The sequence below is a fragment of the Scyliorhinus canicula genome, chromosome 13 (genome assembly GCF_902713615.1).
Source record: "Scyliorhinus canicula chromosome 13, sScyCan1.1, whole genome shotgun sequence".
NCBI classification, from domain to species: domain Eukaryota; kingdom Metazoa; phylum Chordata; class Chondrichthyes; order Carcharhiniformes; family Scyliorhinidae; genus Scyliorhinus; species Scyliorhinus canicula.
In genome coordinates, this window is record NC_052158.1 from 153,973,938 (window position 1) to 153,988,246 (window position 14,309).

A 14,309-nucleotide genomic window follows, 5' to 3' on the forward strand; every position below is an offset into this window, starting at 1 on the left:
TAACATAGGATTTTCAAGATGGAGGTCCGTTGTCCAAATTTCCAAAATCTTACATTTTAAATTGGCTTTTGTAGTTATGTCCCCATTGCAGTGAAGGGGTGGGGAAGGGCGCTCTACAGGGCAGCCTGAGGCTGCTCCTGCACTGAGACAGGTACTGAGGCCCTGCCTGAAGAGGAGCCTCACCCCTCACCTGGCCTGCTACTGGGTGCCCATCCCAAATGGCATCTAAACTGACCCCTGTCAGTGGAAGAAACTAGATGCCAACCAGAAGATTCCAGTCAGCTCCCTTTAATTGGCTTCAAGTGGTCCCAGGTTCGATTCCTGGCTTGGGTCACTGTCTGTGCGGAGTCTGCACGTTCCCCCCCCCCCCCCCCCCCCTGTCTGCGTGGGTTTCCTCCGGGTGCTCCAGTTTCCTCCCACAGTCCAAAGATGTGCAGGTTAGGTGGATTGGTCATGACAAATTGCCCTTAAGTGTCCAAAATTGCCCTTAGTGTTGGGTGGGGGTACTGGGTTATGGGGATGGGGTGGAGGTGTTGACCTTGGAAAGGGTGCTCTTTCCAAGAGCCGGTGCAGACTCGATGGGCCGAATGGCCTCCTTCTGCATTGTAAATTCTATGAAAAGACCGGAAATGATGGGCTGCGAATGCATCATTTCCCAAAGCATTCTTCCCATCTGGACAACAGAAACAGCACATTTACCCAATATTCCGCAATGTAGGAAGAGGTTTGCATGAAGCTTAAATGTTGGCTCCGACCAGTTGGGCTAAATGGCCTGTTTCCGTGTCGTACATTTGATACAACATGATGTCCATATTGGGATAATATAATAGCTTGATTGACCCTTGATTTGGGAAGATGATGCCATCACGGTAATGTCACTAGACTAGTAATCCAGAGGCCCAGGCTAGCGTTCTGGAGACACGGGTTCAAATCCCACCTCGGCAGCTCGTGGAATTTAAATTCATCGAATAAATCTGGAATCAAAAAGCTGGTCTCAGTAATGTAACCATTCTCAATTGTTGCAAAAAACCCATCTGGTTCACTAATCTTCGTTTAGGGAAGGAAATCTGCCACCCTTACCCGGTCTGGCCGACACGTGACCCCAGACCCTCGGCAATGTGGTTGACTCTGAACAGCTGTCTGAAACGATGTGGCAAGCCACTTGGTTCAAGGGCAATTAGGGGTGGGCAACAAATGCCGGCCCAGCCCAGCGCTGTCCACAGCCCATGAAAGGAAGAAGAAAAAAACCTCGAGGGTAATCTGGACTGCATATCTTTATTATTAGTTCTCAGTTCCTGGACATTGCTGACAGGATCAGCAATTATTGTCCAGCGCTAGTCAACCAGAGAAGGTGATGTGTATTCTTCCTGAGCCAATGCCTCGGCTGGAGTGACAGATAGATCAAACTGAGTAAGGTTCTGTTTCCCCAAAGGGTATTTGTGAAACATTTGGGTGCTTACAATAATCCAGCAACCCTTTATTTCCGATTGTAGATTCATGGGCAGGACTTGAACCCATCATTGAATCATCGAATTTACAGTGCAGAAGGAAGCCATTCGGCCCATCGAGTCTGCACCGGCCCTTGGAAAGAGCACCGCACTTAAACCCACAAGTCCACCCTATCCCCGTAACCCAGTAACCCCACTTTTTGGATGCCAAGGGGCAATTTAGCATGGCCAATCCACCTATGAAATGAATGAAAATCACTTATTGTCACAAGTAGGCTTCAAATGAAGTGACTGTGAAAAGCCCCTAGTCACCACATTTCGGCGCCTGTTCGGGGAGGCTGTTACGGGAATTGAACCATGCTGCTGGCCTGCCTTGGTCTACTTTCGAAGCCAGTGATTTAGCCCAGTGTGCTAAACAGCCCCTAACCTGCGCATCTTTGGACTGTGGGAGGAAACCGGAGCACCCGGAGGAAACCCACGCAGACACGGGGAGAACGTGCAGATTCCACACAGACAGTGACCCAAGCCGGGAATCGAACCTGGGACCCTGGAGCTGTGACGCAACAGTGCTAACCACTGTGCTACTGTGCCGCCCAATCGTTCATCCAGAGTTTTGGGAGTGCTGGCTTCAGTAACATAATCAATGTGCCACACATGTTGGAAAGGAGAACACATTACAAACACTAGTTTATAACCCTGAGGGGCAAAAATAAAGTCTTGCACTCATGGTGTTTTTCACCAGACACCATAAAGCACTTCACAGCCAATGAAACACTTTCAAGATGTTGTCATGTTGTAATGTAGGCTTGTGACAGCTAATATTCACTCTGCAAACAGCAATGTGATAACGACCGGATAACCGGTTTGCTGTGACGCTGTTGAGTGATTCCGTCACGTTGCAAAGTCAACACAGAGAGAGACAGAGCTTCAGAGAAAAAGGAAATGGGAGGGATTTATCGAGCAGGCAGCGTCTCCCACCGATTTTGATATCTGCATCTTTCTGTGGCGGGACCTCTGTGAAGGTTAGAGGTGACACATCACTCCACATTATAAAGGCGATTGCAATGGCTTTCCTGGTGTCTTCCTTATTCAGAGTACTCGGAAACTGCACAATCCTGTGGAGAAAAATCAAGAGCTTGAGGCTGGAGAAAGCATTCTCTCTGTAACCTACCGGTTTACATATTGTCCACATCATTTATATTTCAGGTATAGCAGGTCCCACATCAGAAAGTTGAGTGGAGGGAGGAGGGTTGGGGGTTTGCGGGAGGGTGGGGGGGGGGGGGGGGGTGGACATATTAAGGGGCCCCTGGGCCAATCAGAGGCCAGCAGTGCTCCAGAACTTTGGGACGGATGGTGGGTCAATTTGGTCGGTGTTTGATGGTCTGGTCAGCTGCCACGCTGGCATTTCCCGGGGAGAGAGGCAAGGGGCTGGGATTTGAGAGGGCGATGGTGGGAGGGCAGTTGATGGGGGGGGGGGGGGGAGAAAGAGTGGTACAATCTTGGGAGATCCCTGCCATTGGCCGAGGGGGCACATTCAACATGTCTCTCTCCGCTGGAGTACAGTACTGATGTGTATAGGACTGTAAGAAGTCTTACAACACCAGGTTAAAGTCCAACAGGTTTGTTTCAAACACGAGCTTTCGGAGCACTGCTCCTTCCTCGGGTGAATGGAGAGGTATGTTCCAGAAACATTTATATAGACAAAGTCAGAGATGCTGGACAATGCTTGGAATGCGAGCATTTGCAGGTAATCAAATCATTACAGATCCAGGGAGAGGGATAATCCCAGGTTAAAGAGGTGTGAATTGTCTCAAGCCAGGACAGTTGGTGGGATTTTGCAAGTCCAGGCCAGATGGTGGGGAGTGGATGTAATGCGACATGAATCCAAGATCCCTGTTGAGGCCGCACTCATGCGTGCGGAACTTAGCTATAAGTTTTTGCTCGGCAATTCTGCGTTGTCGCATGTCCTTCAAACAACCGCGCAACCTCAAACAAACCATTAATAAGAACATAAGAACTAGGAGCAGGAGTAGGCCATCTGGCCCCTCGAGCCTGCTCCGCCATTCAATGAGATCATGGCTGATCTTTTGTGGACTCAGCTCCACTTTCCGGCCCGAACACCATAACCCTTAATCCCTTTATTCTTCAAAAAACTATCTATCTTTACCTTAAAAACATGTAATGAAGGAGCCTCAACTGCTTCACTGGGCAAGGAATTCCATAGATTCACAACCCTTTGGGTGAAGAAGTTCCTCCTAAACTCAGTCCTAAATCTACTTCCCCTTATTTTGAGGCTATGTCCCCTAGTTCTGCTGTCACCCGCCAGTGGAAACAACCTGCCCGCATCTATCCTATCTATTCCCTTCATAATTTTAAATGTTTCTATAAGATCCCCCCTCATCCCTCTAAATTCCAACGAGTACAGTCCCAGTCTACTCAACCTCTCCTCATAATCCAACCCCTTCAACTCTGGGATTAACCTAGTGAATCTCCTCTGCACACCCTCCAGCGCCAGTACGTCCTTTCTCAAGTAAGGAGACCAAAACTGCACACAATATTCCAGGTGTGGCCGCACTAACACCTTATACAATTGCAACATAACCTCCCTAGTCTTAAACTCCATCCCTCTAGCAATGAAGGACAAAATTCCATTTGCCTTCTTAATCACCTGTTGCACTTGTAAACCAACCTTCTGTGACTCATGCACTAGCACACCCAAGTCTCTCTGAACAGCGGCATGCTTTAATATTTTATCGTTTAAATAATAATCCCGTTTGCTGTTATTCCTACCAAAATGGATAACCTCACATTTGTCAACATTGTATTCCATCTGCCAGACCCGAGCCCATTCACTTAACCTATCCAAATCCCTCTGCAGGCTTCCAGTATCCTCTGCACTTTTCGCTTTACCACTCATCTTAGTGTCATCTGCAAACGTGGACACATTGCCCTTGGTCCCCAACTCCAAATCATCTATGTAAATTGTGAACAATTGTGGGCCCAACACGGATCCCTGAGGGACACCACTAGCTACTGATTGCCAACCAGAGAAACACCCATTTATCCCAACTCTTTGCTTTCTATTAATTAACCAATCCTCTATCCATGCTACTACTTTACCCTTAATGCCATGCATCTTTATCTTATGCAGCAACCTTTTGTGTGGCACCTTGTCAAAGGCTTTCTGGAAATCCAGATATACCACATCCATCGGCTCCCTGTTATCTACTGCACTGGTAATGTCCTCAAAAAATTCCACTAAATTAGTTAGGCATGACCTGCCTTTTATGAACCCATGCTGCGTCTGCCCAATGGGACAATTTCTATCCAGATGCCTCGCAATTTCTTCCTTGATGATAGATTCCAGCATCTTCCCTACTACCGAAGTTAAGCTCACTGGCCTATAATTTCCTGCTTTCTGCCTACCTCCTTTTTTAAACAGTGGCGTCACGTTTGCTAATTTCCAATCCACCGGGACCACCCCAGAGTCTAGTGAATTTCGGTAAATTATCACTAGTGCATCTGCAATTTCCCTAGCCATCTCTTTTAGTTCTGGGATGCATTCCATCAGGGCCAGGAGACTTGTCTACCTTTAGCCCCATTAGCTTGCCCATCACTCCCTCCTTAGTGATAACAATCCTCTCAAGGTCCTCACCTGTCATAGCCTCATTTCTATCAGTCGCTGGCATGTTATTTGTGTCTTCCACTGTGAAGACCGACCCAAAAAACCTGTTCAGTTCCTCAGCCATTTCCTCATCTCCCATTATTAAAACTCCCTTCTCATCCTCTAAAGGACCAATATTTACCTTAGCCACTCTTTTTTGTCTTATATATTTGTAAAAACTTTTACTGTCTGTTTTTATATTCTGAGCATTGTTTGCAGCAAATTACCCAGCCTTCAGAACAGCGACCACGACACCACACCTGCCAGGACAATTTCTGCAAGACATGCCAGATCATCGACATGGATACCACCATTACACGTGGAAACACCACCCACCAGGTACGCGGCACATACTCGTGCGACTCGACCAATGTAGTCTACCTCTTGCGCTGCAGGAAAGGATGTCCTGAAGCGTGGTACATTGGCGAGACTATGCAGACACTGCGACAACGAATGAACGGGTATCGTGCGACAATCACCAGGCAGGAATGTTCCCTTCCAGTCGGGGAACACTTCAGCAGTCAAGGGCATTCAGCCTCTGATCTCCGGGTAAGCGTTCTCCAAGGCGGGACATCAGGACACGCGACAACGCAGAATTGCCGAGCAAAAACTTACAGCTAAGTTCCGCACACATGAGTGCGGCCTCAACCAGGATCTTGGATTCATGTCGCATTAAATCCACTCCCCACCATCTGGCCTGGACTTGCAAAATCCCACCAACTGTTCTGGCTTGAGACAATTCACACCTCTTTAACCTGGGATTACCCCTCTATCTGGATCTGTAATGATTTGATTACCTGCTAATGCTCGCATTCCAAGCATTGTCCAGCATCTCTGACTTTGTCTATATAAATGTTTCTGGAACATACCTCGCCATTCACCCGAGGAAGGAGCAGTGCTCCGAAAGCTCGTGTTTGAAACAAACCTGTTGGACTTTAACCTGGTGTTGTAAGACTTCTTACTGTGCTCACCCCAGTCCAACGCCGGCATCTCCACATCATGTATAGGACTATCACTGTACGACACTGGGGTACAGTACTGATGAGCATGGGTCTGTTATTGTATAACACTGGGGTACAGTACTGGTGGGGACGGGTCTGCCCCTGTATAACACTGGGGTACAGTACTGGTGGGGACGGGTCTGTCACTGTATAACACTGGGGTACAGTACTGGTGGGGACGGGTCTGTCACTGTATAACACTGGGGTACAGTACTGGTGGGGACAGGTCTGTCACTGTATAACACTGGGGTACAGTACTGGTGGGGACGGGTCTGTCACTGTATAACATGGGGGTACAGTACTGGTGGGGATGGGTCTGTTACTGTATAACACTGGGGTACAGTACTGGTGGGGACGGGTCTGTCACTGTATAACACTGGGGTACAGCACTGGTGGAGACGGGTCTGTCACTGTATAACACTGGGGTACAGTACTGGTGGGGACAGGTCTGTTACTGTATAACACTGGGGTACAGTACTGGTGGAGACGGGTCTGTCACTGTATAACACTGGGGTACAGTACTGGTGGGGACGGGTCTGTCACTGTATAACACTGGGATACAGTACTGATGGTGACAGGTCTGTCACTGTATAACACTGGGGTACAGTACTGGTGGGGACGGGTCTGTCACTGTATAACACTGGGGTACAGTACTGGTGGGGACGGGTCTGTCACTGTATAACACTGGGGTACAGTACTGGTGGGGACGGGTCTGTTACTGTATAACACTGGGGTACAGTACTGGTGAAGATGGGTCTGTCACTGTATAACACTGGGGTACAGTACTGGTGGGGATGGGTCTGTCACTGTATAACACTGGGGTACAGTACTGGTGGGGATGGGTCTGTCACTGTATAACACTGGGGTACAGTACTGGTGGGGATGGGTCTGTCACTGTATAACACTGGGGTACAGGACTGGTGGGGACGGGTCTGTCACTGTATAACACTGGGGTAGAGTACTGCTGGGGACGGGTCTGTCACTGTATAACACTGGGGTACAGTACTGGTGGGGACGGGTCTGTCACTGTATAACACTGGGGTACAGTACTGGTGGGGACGGGTCCGTCACTGTATAACACTGGGGTACAGTACTGGTGGAGACAGGCTGACATTCAATGGATTTACTATCACTGAATCCCCCACTGTCCATATCCCGGAGCATGGCCCACCATCTTGATGATGAAAAGGGCAGATTAAAGGCATCCAGTGGGTTAATGGCTACCCTGGTCAGCTCATTTCACACTGTTTATTGCACACACACATGGACGGACCTGTGGCCGTCACATTCGGCTGTGGTAAGTGCAGAGTCTACCTCAGATTACTGTGGGAGGACAGGGTACCTCAAAAAGCTGAGCAACAGTTGAAGCTAGCTGCTTCACACTACTACCAAGCAGAAGCAACATGAGTGGTGTTCGCCACAGGATGCTGATCTACCGACAACACAATTGAGTATTGTGGTCTATGAATTTTAGTGACAGTGTGATGCCAGGTATTTAGGCCATACATTCTAAAGACTGGCAGATCACATTAAACAGTATGTGTCAGCCGCTGTTCACAATGGACATGGTACCAGCATAGGCTTATAAAACTCAAAACATACAGTGCCCTACATTAGGTGCGATTCTGAGATTGGACAACATTTGCTAAATAATTTGCAGTGTGCTAATAATTATGCTGACAACCAATTTAAGTTAGGCTTACAGTGTGGTGCATTTGATGAATATATTAATTATTTGTATACATAAATAACATTTACATGCAGAGCACCTGTTTCAGCTAAACAAAATACGTGACAGGCATTCTTTGCCAACTCATTCCTCAGGACCATGCCTTGACCAATCAGGGTCAAACAACCTGGTGTAAACTTTAAAAAATGCTTGGCAGTTAACGGTCAGTCACCTGGTGCATTCTCCATGGAAACTTCCCCAACAATCAGAGTCTACTTCCCAACCAATCATAAGCTACGTGCTGCCATGGAACAAGTGCAATGAAGGTTCACCAGACTTGTTCCGGAGCTGGCAGGACTGTTTTATGAAGAGAGATTGGGTAAACTGGGTCTATATTCTCCAGAGTTTCAAAGGATGGGAGGTGATCTCAACAAAGAAGGACAAAGAGATTAATTAAGAAGGGGAAAGTACAGTACGAAAGGAAGCTTGCAGGGGACATAAAGACTGACACTAAGAGTTTCTACAGTTACGTGAAGAGAAGGAGATTGGTAAAGAGAAATGTCGGCCCCCTACAGACAGAAACAGGGGAATGCATAATAAGGGACAAAGAAATGGCTGAGCAATTGAATAAACGCTTTGGTTCTGTCTTCACAAATCAGATCCCAGAAATGTTGGAGAATGAAAGGTTTAGTGAGAGGGAAGAACTGAGGGAGATCAACATTAGTAGAGAAATAGAACATAAAACAGTACAGCACAGAACAGGCCCTTCAGCCCTCGACGTTGTGCCGAGCCATGATCACTCTACTCAAACCCACGTATCCACCCTATACCCGTAACCCAACAACCCCCCCCTTAACCTTACTTTTTAGGACACTACGGGCAATTTAGCATGGCCAATCCACCTAACCTGCACATCTTTGGACTGTGGGAGGAAACCGGAACACCCGGAGGAAACCCACGCACACACGGGGAGGACGTGCAGACTCCGCACATACAGTGACCCAGCCGGGAATCGAACCTGGGACCCTGGAGCTGTGAAGCAATTGTGCTATCCACAATGCTACCGTGCTGTCCACTGGGTGCTGGGAAAACTGATGGGATTGAAGGCGGATAAATCCCTAGGGCCTGAGAATCTGCATCCCAGAGTGCTTAAGGAGGTGGCTCTGGAAATAGTGGATGCATTAGTCGTCATCTTCCGGGATTCTATAGACTCTGGAACTGTCCCTGCAGATTGGAGGGTAGCTCACGTCACTCCGATATTCAAAATGGGAGGTAGAGAGAAAGCAGGGAATTATAGACCAGTAAGCCTAACATCGATAGTGGGGAAAATACTTGAATACATTATCAAGGAATTTATAGCGGAACATTTAGAAAGCAGTGGCAGGATCAGTCAGAATCAGCATGGATTCCTGAAGGGAAAATCATGCTTGACAAATTTGTTGGAATTCTTTGAAGAGGTAACCAGTACAGTCGATAAGGGGGAGCCAGTCGATGAAGTATATTTGGACTTTCAGAAGGCGCTTGACAAAGTTCTGTATAAGAGATTATTGGGCAAAATTAAAGCACATGGGATTGGGTGAAATGTATCGAGGTGGATGGAAAGCTGGTTGGCAGAGAAGAAACAAAGAGTAGGGATTAATGGGTCCTTTTCAAATTGGCAGGCAGCAACCAGTGGGGCACCACAGGGATCAGTGCTGGGACCCCAGCTATTCAGAATATATATTAGTGATTTGAATAAGGGAACAAAATGTAACATCTCAGTTTGCAGATGATAGCAAGTTAGGTGAGAGGATGAATTGTGACGAGGATGCAGGGATCCTACAGCAAGATCTGGACAGGTTGGGCGAGTGGGCAAACCAATGGCAGGTGCAGTATAATTTGGATAAAAAGTGTGAGGTTATTCATTTGCACGAACAGATTCAAAAACAGCTTCTTCCATACTGTCACCAGACTTCTAAATGACCCTCTTATTGACTGACCTTATTAACACTACACCATGTATGCTTCATCCAATGCCAATGTAGTTACATTGTATATCTTGTGTTTCCCTATTATGTATTTTCTTGAATTTTGTTTAATTCCCTTTCCTTCCCATGTACTGAATGATCTGTTGAGCTGCTTGCAGAATAATACTTTTCACTGTATCTCGGTACAAGTGACAATAAACAAATCCAATCCAATCCAATTTTGGAAGCAAAAACAGGAAGGCAGATTACTACCTGAATGGTTGTAAATGGGGAGAGTGGAGTGTGCAGCGGGACCTGGGTGTCCTTGTGCACGTCACTGAAGGTAAGCATGCAGGTGCAGCAGGCGGTAAAGAATGCAAATGGTGTGTTGGCCTTCATTGCGAGAGGATTCGAGTACAGGAGCAGGGATGTGTTGCTGCAATTATACAGTGCCTTGGTGAGGCCACACCTGGAGCATAGTGCGCAGTTTTAGTCTCCTTCTCTGAGGAAGGATGTTCTTGCTCTCGAGGGAGGGCAGCAAAGGTTTACCAGGCTGATTCCAGGGATGGCGGGACTGTCATATGAGGAGAGATTGACTAGGTTAGGATTGTTCTCGCTAGAGTTCAGAAGAATGAGGGGGGAATCGCATAGAGACTTTAAAAATTCTAACAGGACGAGACAGGGTAGATGCAGGGAAGATGTTACCAATGATGGGTGTGTCCAGAACCAGGGGTCACAGTCTGAGGATTCTGGGTAAATCATGTCGGACAGAGATGAGGAGACAATTCTTCACACAAAGAGTGGTGAGCCTGTGGAATTCGTTGCCACAGTAAGTAGTTGATGAAAAAACATGGAATACATTCAAGAGGTGGCTGGATATAGCACTTGGGGAGAATGGGATCATAGGCTGTGGGGAAAAAGCAGGATTAGGCTATTGAATTGGATGATCAGCCATGATCGTGATGAATGGCAGAGCAGGCTCGAAGGGCCAAAAGGTCTCCTCCTGCTTCTATCTTCTATGTATCTATGTATCTCATTGAAACCTACAAAATGCTTAAAGGAATAGACAAGGTAGATGCATGCAAGATGTTTCCCTTGGTTGGGGAGTCTAGAACCAAAAGTACAATTTCAAAATGTGGATGCCCCTTAGGACTGAGATGAGGAATTTTTTTTACAGAGAGAGTTGTGAATCTTTGGAATTCTCTGCCCCAGAGGCTGTAGAAGCTCAGTCATTGAGGATATTAAAAACGGGGATTGATAGATTTCTGATTAACAATAATGTAAGGGGTTACGGGTATAGTGGCTGTAAATGGTATTGAACTATGATCCATGATCGTATTGAATGGCAGAGCAGGCTTGATGGGCTGAATAGCCTTCTCCTGTTCCTATACATTACAAATTTTTCCAAGGGCAACACGGTGGCGCAGTGGTTAGCACTACTGCCTCACTGTGCTGAGGACCCGGGTTCAATCCCGGCCCCGGGTCACTGTCCGTGTGGAGTTCGCACGTTCTCCCCGTGTCCATGTGGGTCTCTACTCCACAACCCAAGATGTGCAGGGCAGCACGGTGGCCCAGTGGTTAGCACTGTTGCCTCACGGCACTGAGGTCCCAGGTTCGATCCCGGCTCTAGGTCACTACCGTATGGAGTTTGCAAATTCTCCCCGTGTCTGCGTGGGTCTCACCCCCACAACCCAAAGATGCGCAGGTAGGTGAATTGGCCACACTCAATTGGCCTCTAATTGAAAAAAAAGAATTGGGCACTTTAAATTAAAAATTAAAAATATAGTCCAAAGATGTGCAGGTTAGGTGGATTGGCCATGATAAATTGCCCACAGTGTCCAAAATTGCCCTTAGTGTTGGGTGGGGTTACTGGGTTATGGGGATGGGGTGGAGGTGTTGACCTTGGGTAGGGTGCTCTTTCCAAGAGCCGGTGCAGACTCGATGGGCCGAATGGCCTCCTTATGCACTGTAAAATCTATGAAATTGTTATTTTCCCCTTATATTGATATTTTTGCAAAATGTCCCGATGTGAACCAGATGATAGGCTTCGTCGTGTCTTTTTTCAGCAATATTCAGGTTCCGTGTCACCAAAAGACTATTTGCTCAATCTTTGATTTTTCCTAAAGTTGCCAATTTGCTGAACTGACCCAGGAATCTGTACCTTTGGTACGGTCTAGCTATGGTCTCGTGCTCACTTACTTGTAGGTGATGTTGAAGTGGTCCCACTTGTGCAGTAAGGGGTTAATGGCATAGCGCTTCTGGCGTGGTCGGTACGTTCTGGGCAACTCCTCTGGTGTGGTAGGAATCTGGAATGCTTTTCTTAATGCAGCTCTGCCCTCTTCCTAGAAACACAATAGAAATGCTTTGGCTGTGTGTCCGTTGGGTGAGGTTGCTCTATGCAGCCCCGATGGCGAGTGTAGCCACGATTAGGAGGAGGTTGGAGTACTTTCGGCTGTACCGGGGGACGAGACAGGGGTGTCCCCTGTCCCCCTTGCTCTTTGTGTTGGCAATTGAGCCCCTGGCCATGGCGTTGAGGGAGTCAAGGAACTGGAGGGGCCTGGTGCGGGGTGGGGAGGAGCATCGAGTGTCACTTTATGCGGACGACCTGTTGCTGTACGTGGCGGACCCGGTTGGGGGGGGGGGGGGGGGGATGCCAGAGGTGATGGGGATTCTCAGCGAATTTGGGGGCTTCTCTGGGTATAAGCTGAACCTGGGCAAGAGCGAGTTGTTCGTGGTGCACCCGGGGGATCAGGAGGAGGGGATTGGTAGGCTCCCACTGAAGCAGGCAGGGAAGAGCTTCAGGTACCTAGGAGTCCAGGTGGCTAGGAGCTGGGGGGCCCTGCAGAAGCTTAACCTCACAAGGTTGGTGGAGCAGATGGAGGAGGAGTTCAAAAGGTGGGATATGTTACCGCTGTCACTGGCGGGGAGGGTGCAGTCCGTTAAGATGGCGGTGCTCCCGAGGTTTTTGTTTCTGTTCCAGTGCCTTCCAATCCTTATCCCGAAGGCCTTTTTTTAGGAGAGTTAACAGGTGTATTACGGGATTTGTGTGGGTGCATGGGACTCCGAGGGTGAGAAGGGTGTTCTTGGAACGGGGCAGGGATAGGGGGGGCTGGCGCTGCCCAACCTCTGTGGGTACTATTGGGCTGCCAATGCAGCGATGGTGCGTAAGTGGGTAATGGACGGGGAAGGAGCAGCATGGAAGAGGATGGAGATGGCGTCCTGTGTGGGCACGAGCCTGGAGGCGCTTGTAACAGCGCCGTTGCCGCTCCCTCCAACGAGGTATACCATGAGCCCGGTGGTGGCGGCTACCCTCAAAATTTGGGGGCAATGGAGACGGCATAGGGGAGAAGGGGGGAGCTCGATGGAGGCCCCGATACGGGGGAACCATCGGTTTGTTCCAGGGAGCATTGATGGCGGATTTCTGGGCTGGCACAGGGTAGGGGTTAGGAGGTTGAGGGACCTGTTTGTGGAGGGGAGGTTCGCGAGCTTGGGGGAGTTAGAGGGGAAGTTTGGGCTCCCCCTGGGGAACATGTTTCGGTACATCCAGGTGAGGGCATTTGCCAAGCGGCAGGTGGAGGGGTTCCCCTTGCCGCCTCCACGTGGGGTACGGGACAGGGTGCTCTCGGGGGTGTGGGTTGGAGGAGGGAGGATTTTGGACATATACCGGGTAATGCAGGAGGTAGACGAGGCCTCGGTGGAGGAACTGAAGGGTAAATGGGAAGAGGAGCTGGGTGAGGAGATTGAGGAGGGGACGTGGGCGGATGCCCTGGAGAGAGTGAATTCCTCCTCTTCCTGTTCGAGGCTTAGCCTCATACAGTTCAAGGTGCTGCATAGGGCCCACATGACTGGGACGAGGATGAGTAGGTTTTTCGGGGGCGAAGACAGGTGTGCTAGGTGCTCGGGGAGCCCAGCAAACCACGCCCATATGTTTTGGGCGTGCCCAGCGCTGGGGGAGTTTTGGAAGGGGGGAGCAAGGACGGTGTCGAGGGTGGTGGGATCCAAGGTCGAGCCAGGCTGGGGACTCTCAATTTTTGGGGTTGCAGTGGAGCTGGGAGTGCAGGAGGCGAAAGAGGCTGGTGTCCTGGCCTTTGCGTCCCTAGTAGTCCGGCGGAGGATTCTTCTTCAGTGGAAGGATGAGAGGCCCCCAAGCGTGGAGGCCTGGATCAATGACATGGCGGGGTTCATCAAATTGGAGAAGGTGAAATTTGCCCTGAGGGGATCAGTACAGGGGTTCTTTAGGCGGTGGCAGCCTTTCCTGGACTTCCTGGCGGAACGGTAGGGAAATAGGCCGGCAGCAGCAGCAACCCCGGGGGGGGGGGGGGGGGGGGGGGGGGGGGGGGGAGGTTTGGTTCGGGGGGAGTGAGAATTGTGTACCTGGGTTTGTTGGATGTGGCGGGTGTTATCTCTTTCCTTTTTGTTGTTTTTGTAGTTGCGTGTTGTTTTGAGTTTTTACCATGGTTGTTTTGTTAATATTGTTTTGTTGTTTATATTTTGTGAAAATCTTAATAAAAATTATTTTTTAAAACAAAGAAATGCTTTGGCTAAATAACCATGAAAGACGGTGAAGGAAGGCGTGTGCCA

General features: G+C 48.9%; 1 protein-coding gene across 1 annotated transcript in view; it reads right to left on the minus strand.

The window, feature by feature from the left end:
- The window catches only part of mmp23bb (matrix metallopeptidase 23bb), a 33,834-nt gene that overhangs the window by 12,609 nt on the left and 6,916 nt on the right, over window positions 1–14,309 (minus strand). Inside the window, exons 2-3 of the mRNA XM_038817175.1 lie at window positions 11,928–12,070; window positions 2,427–2,563 (exon numbers count right to left, since the gene is read on the minus strand). Of these exons, the coding sequence (XP_038673103.1) occupies window positions 2,427–2,563; window positions 11,928–12,070 (280 nt within the window). The remainder of the gene's footprint in view (window positions 1–2,426; window positions 2,564–11,927; window positions 12,071–14,309) is intronic.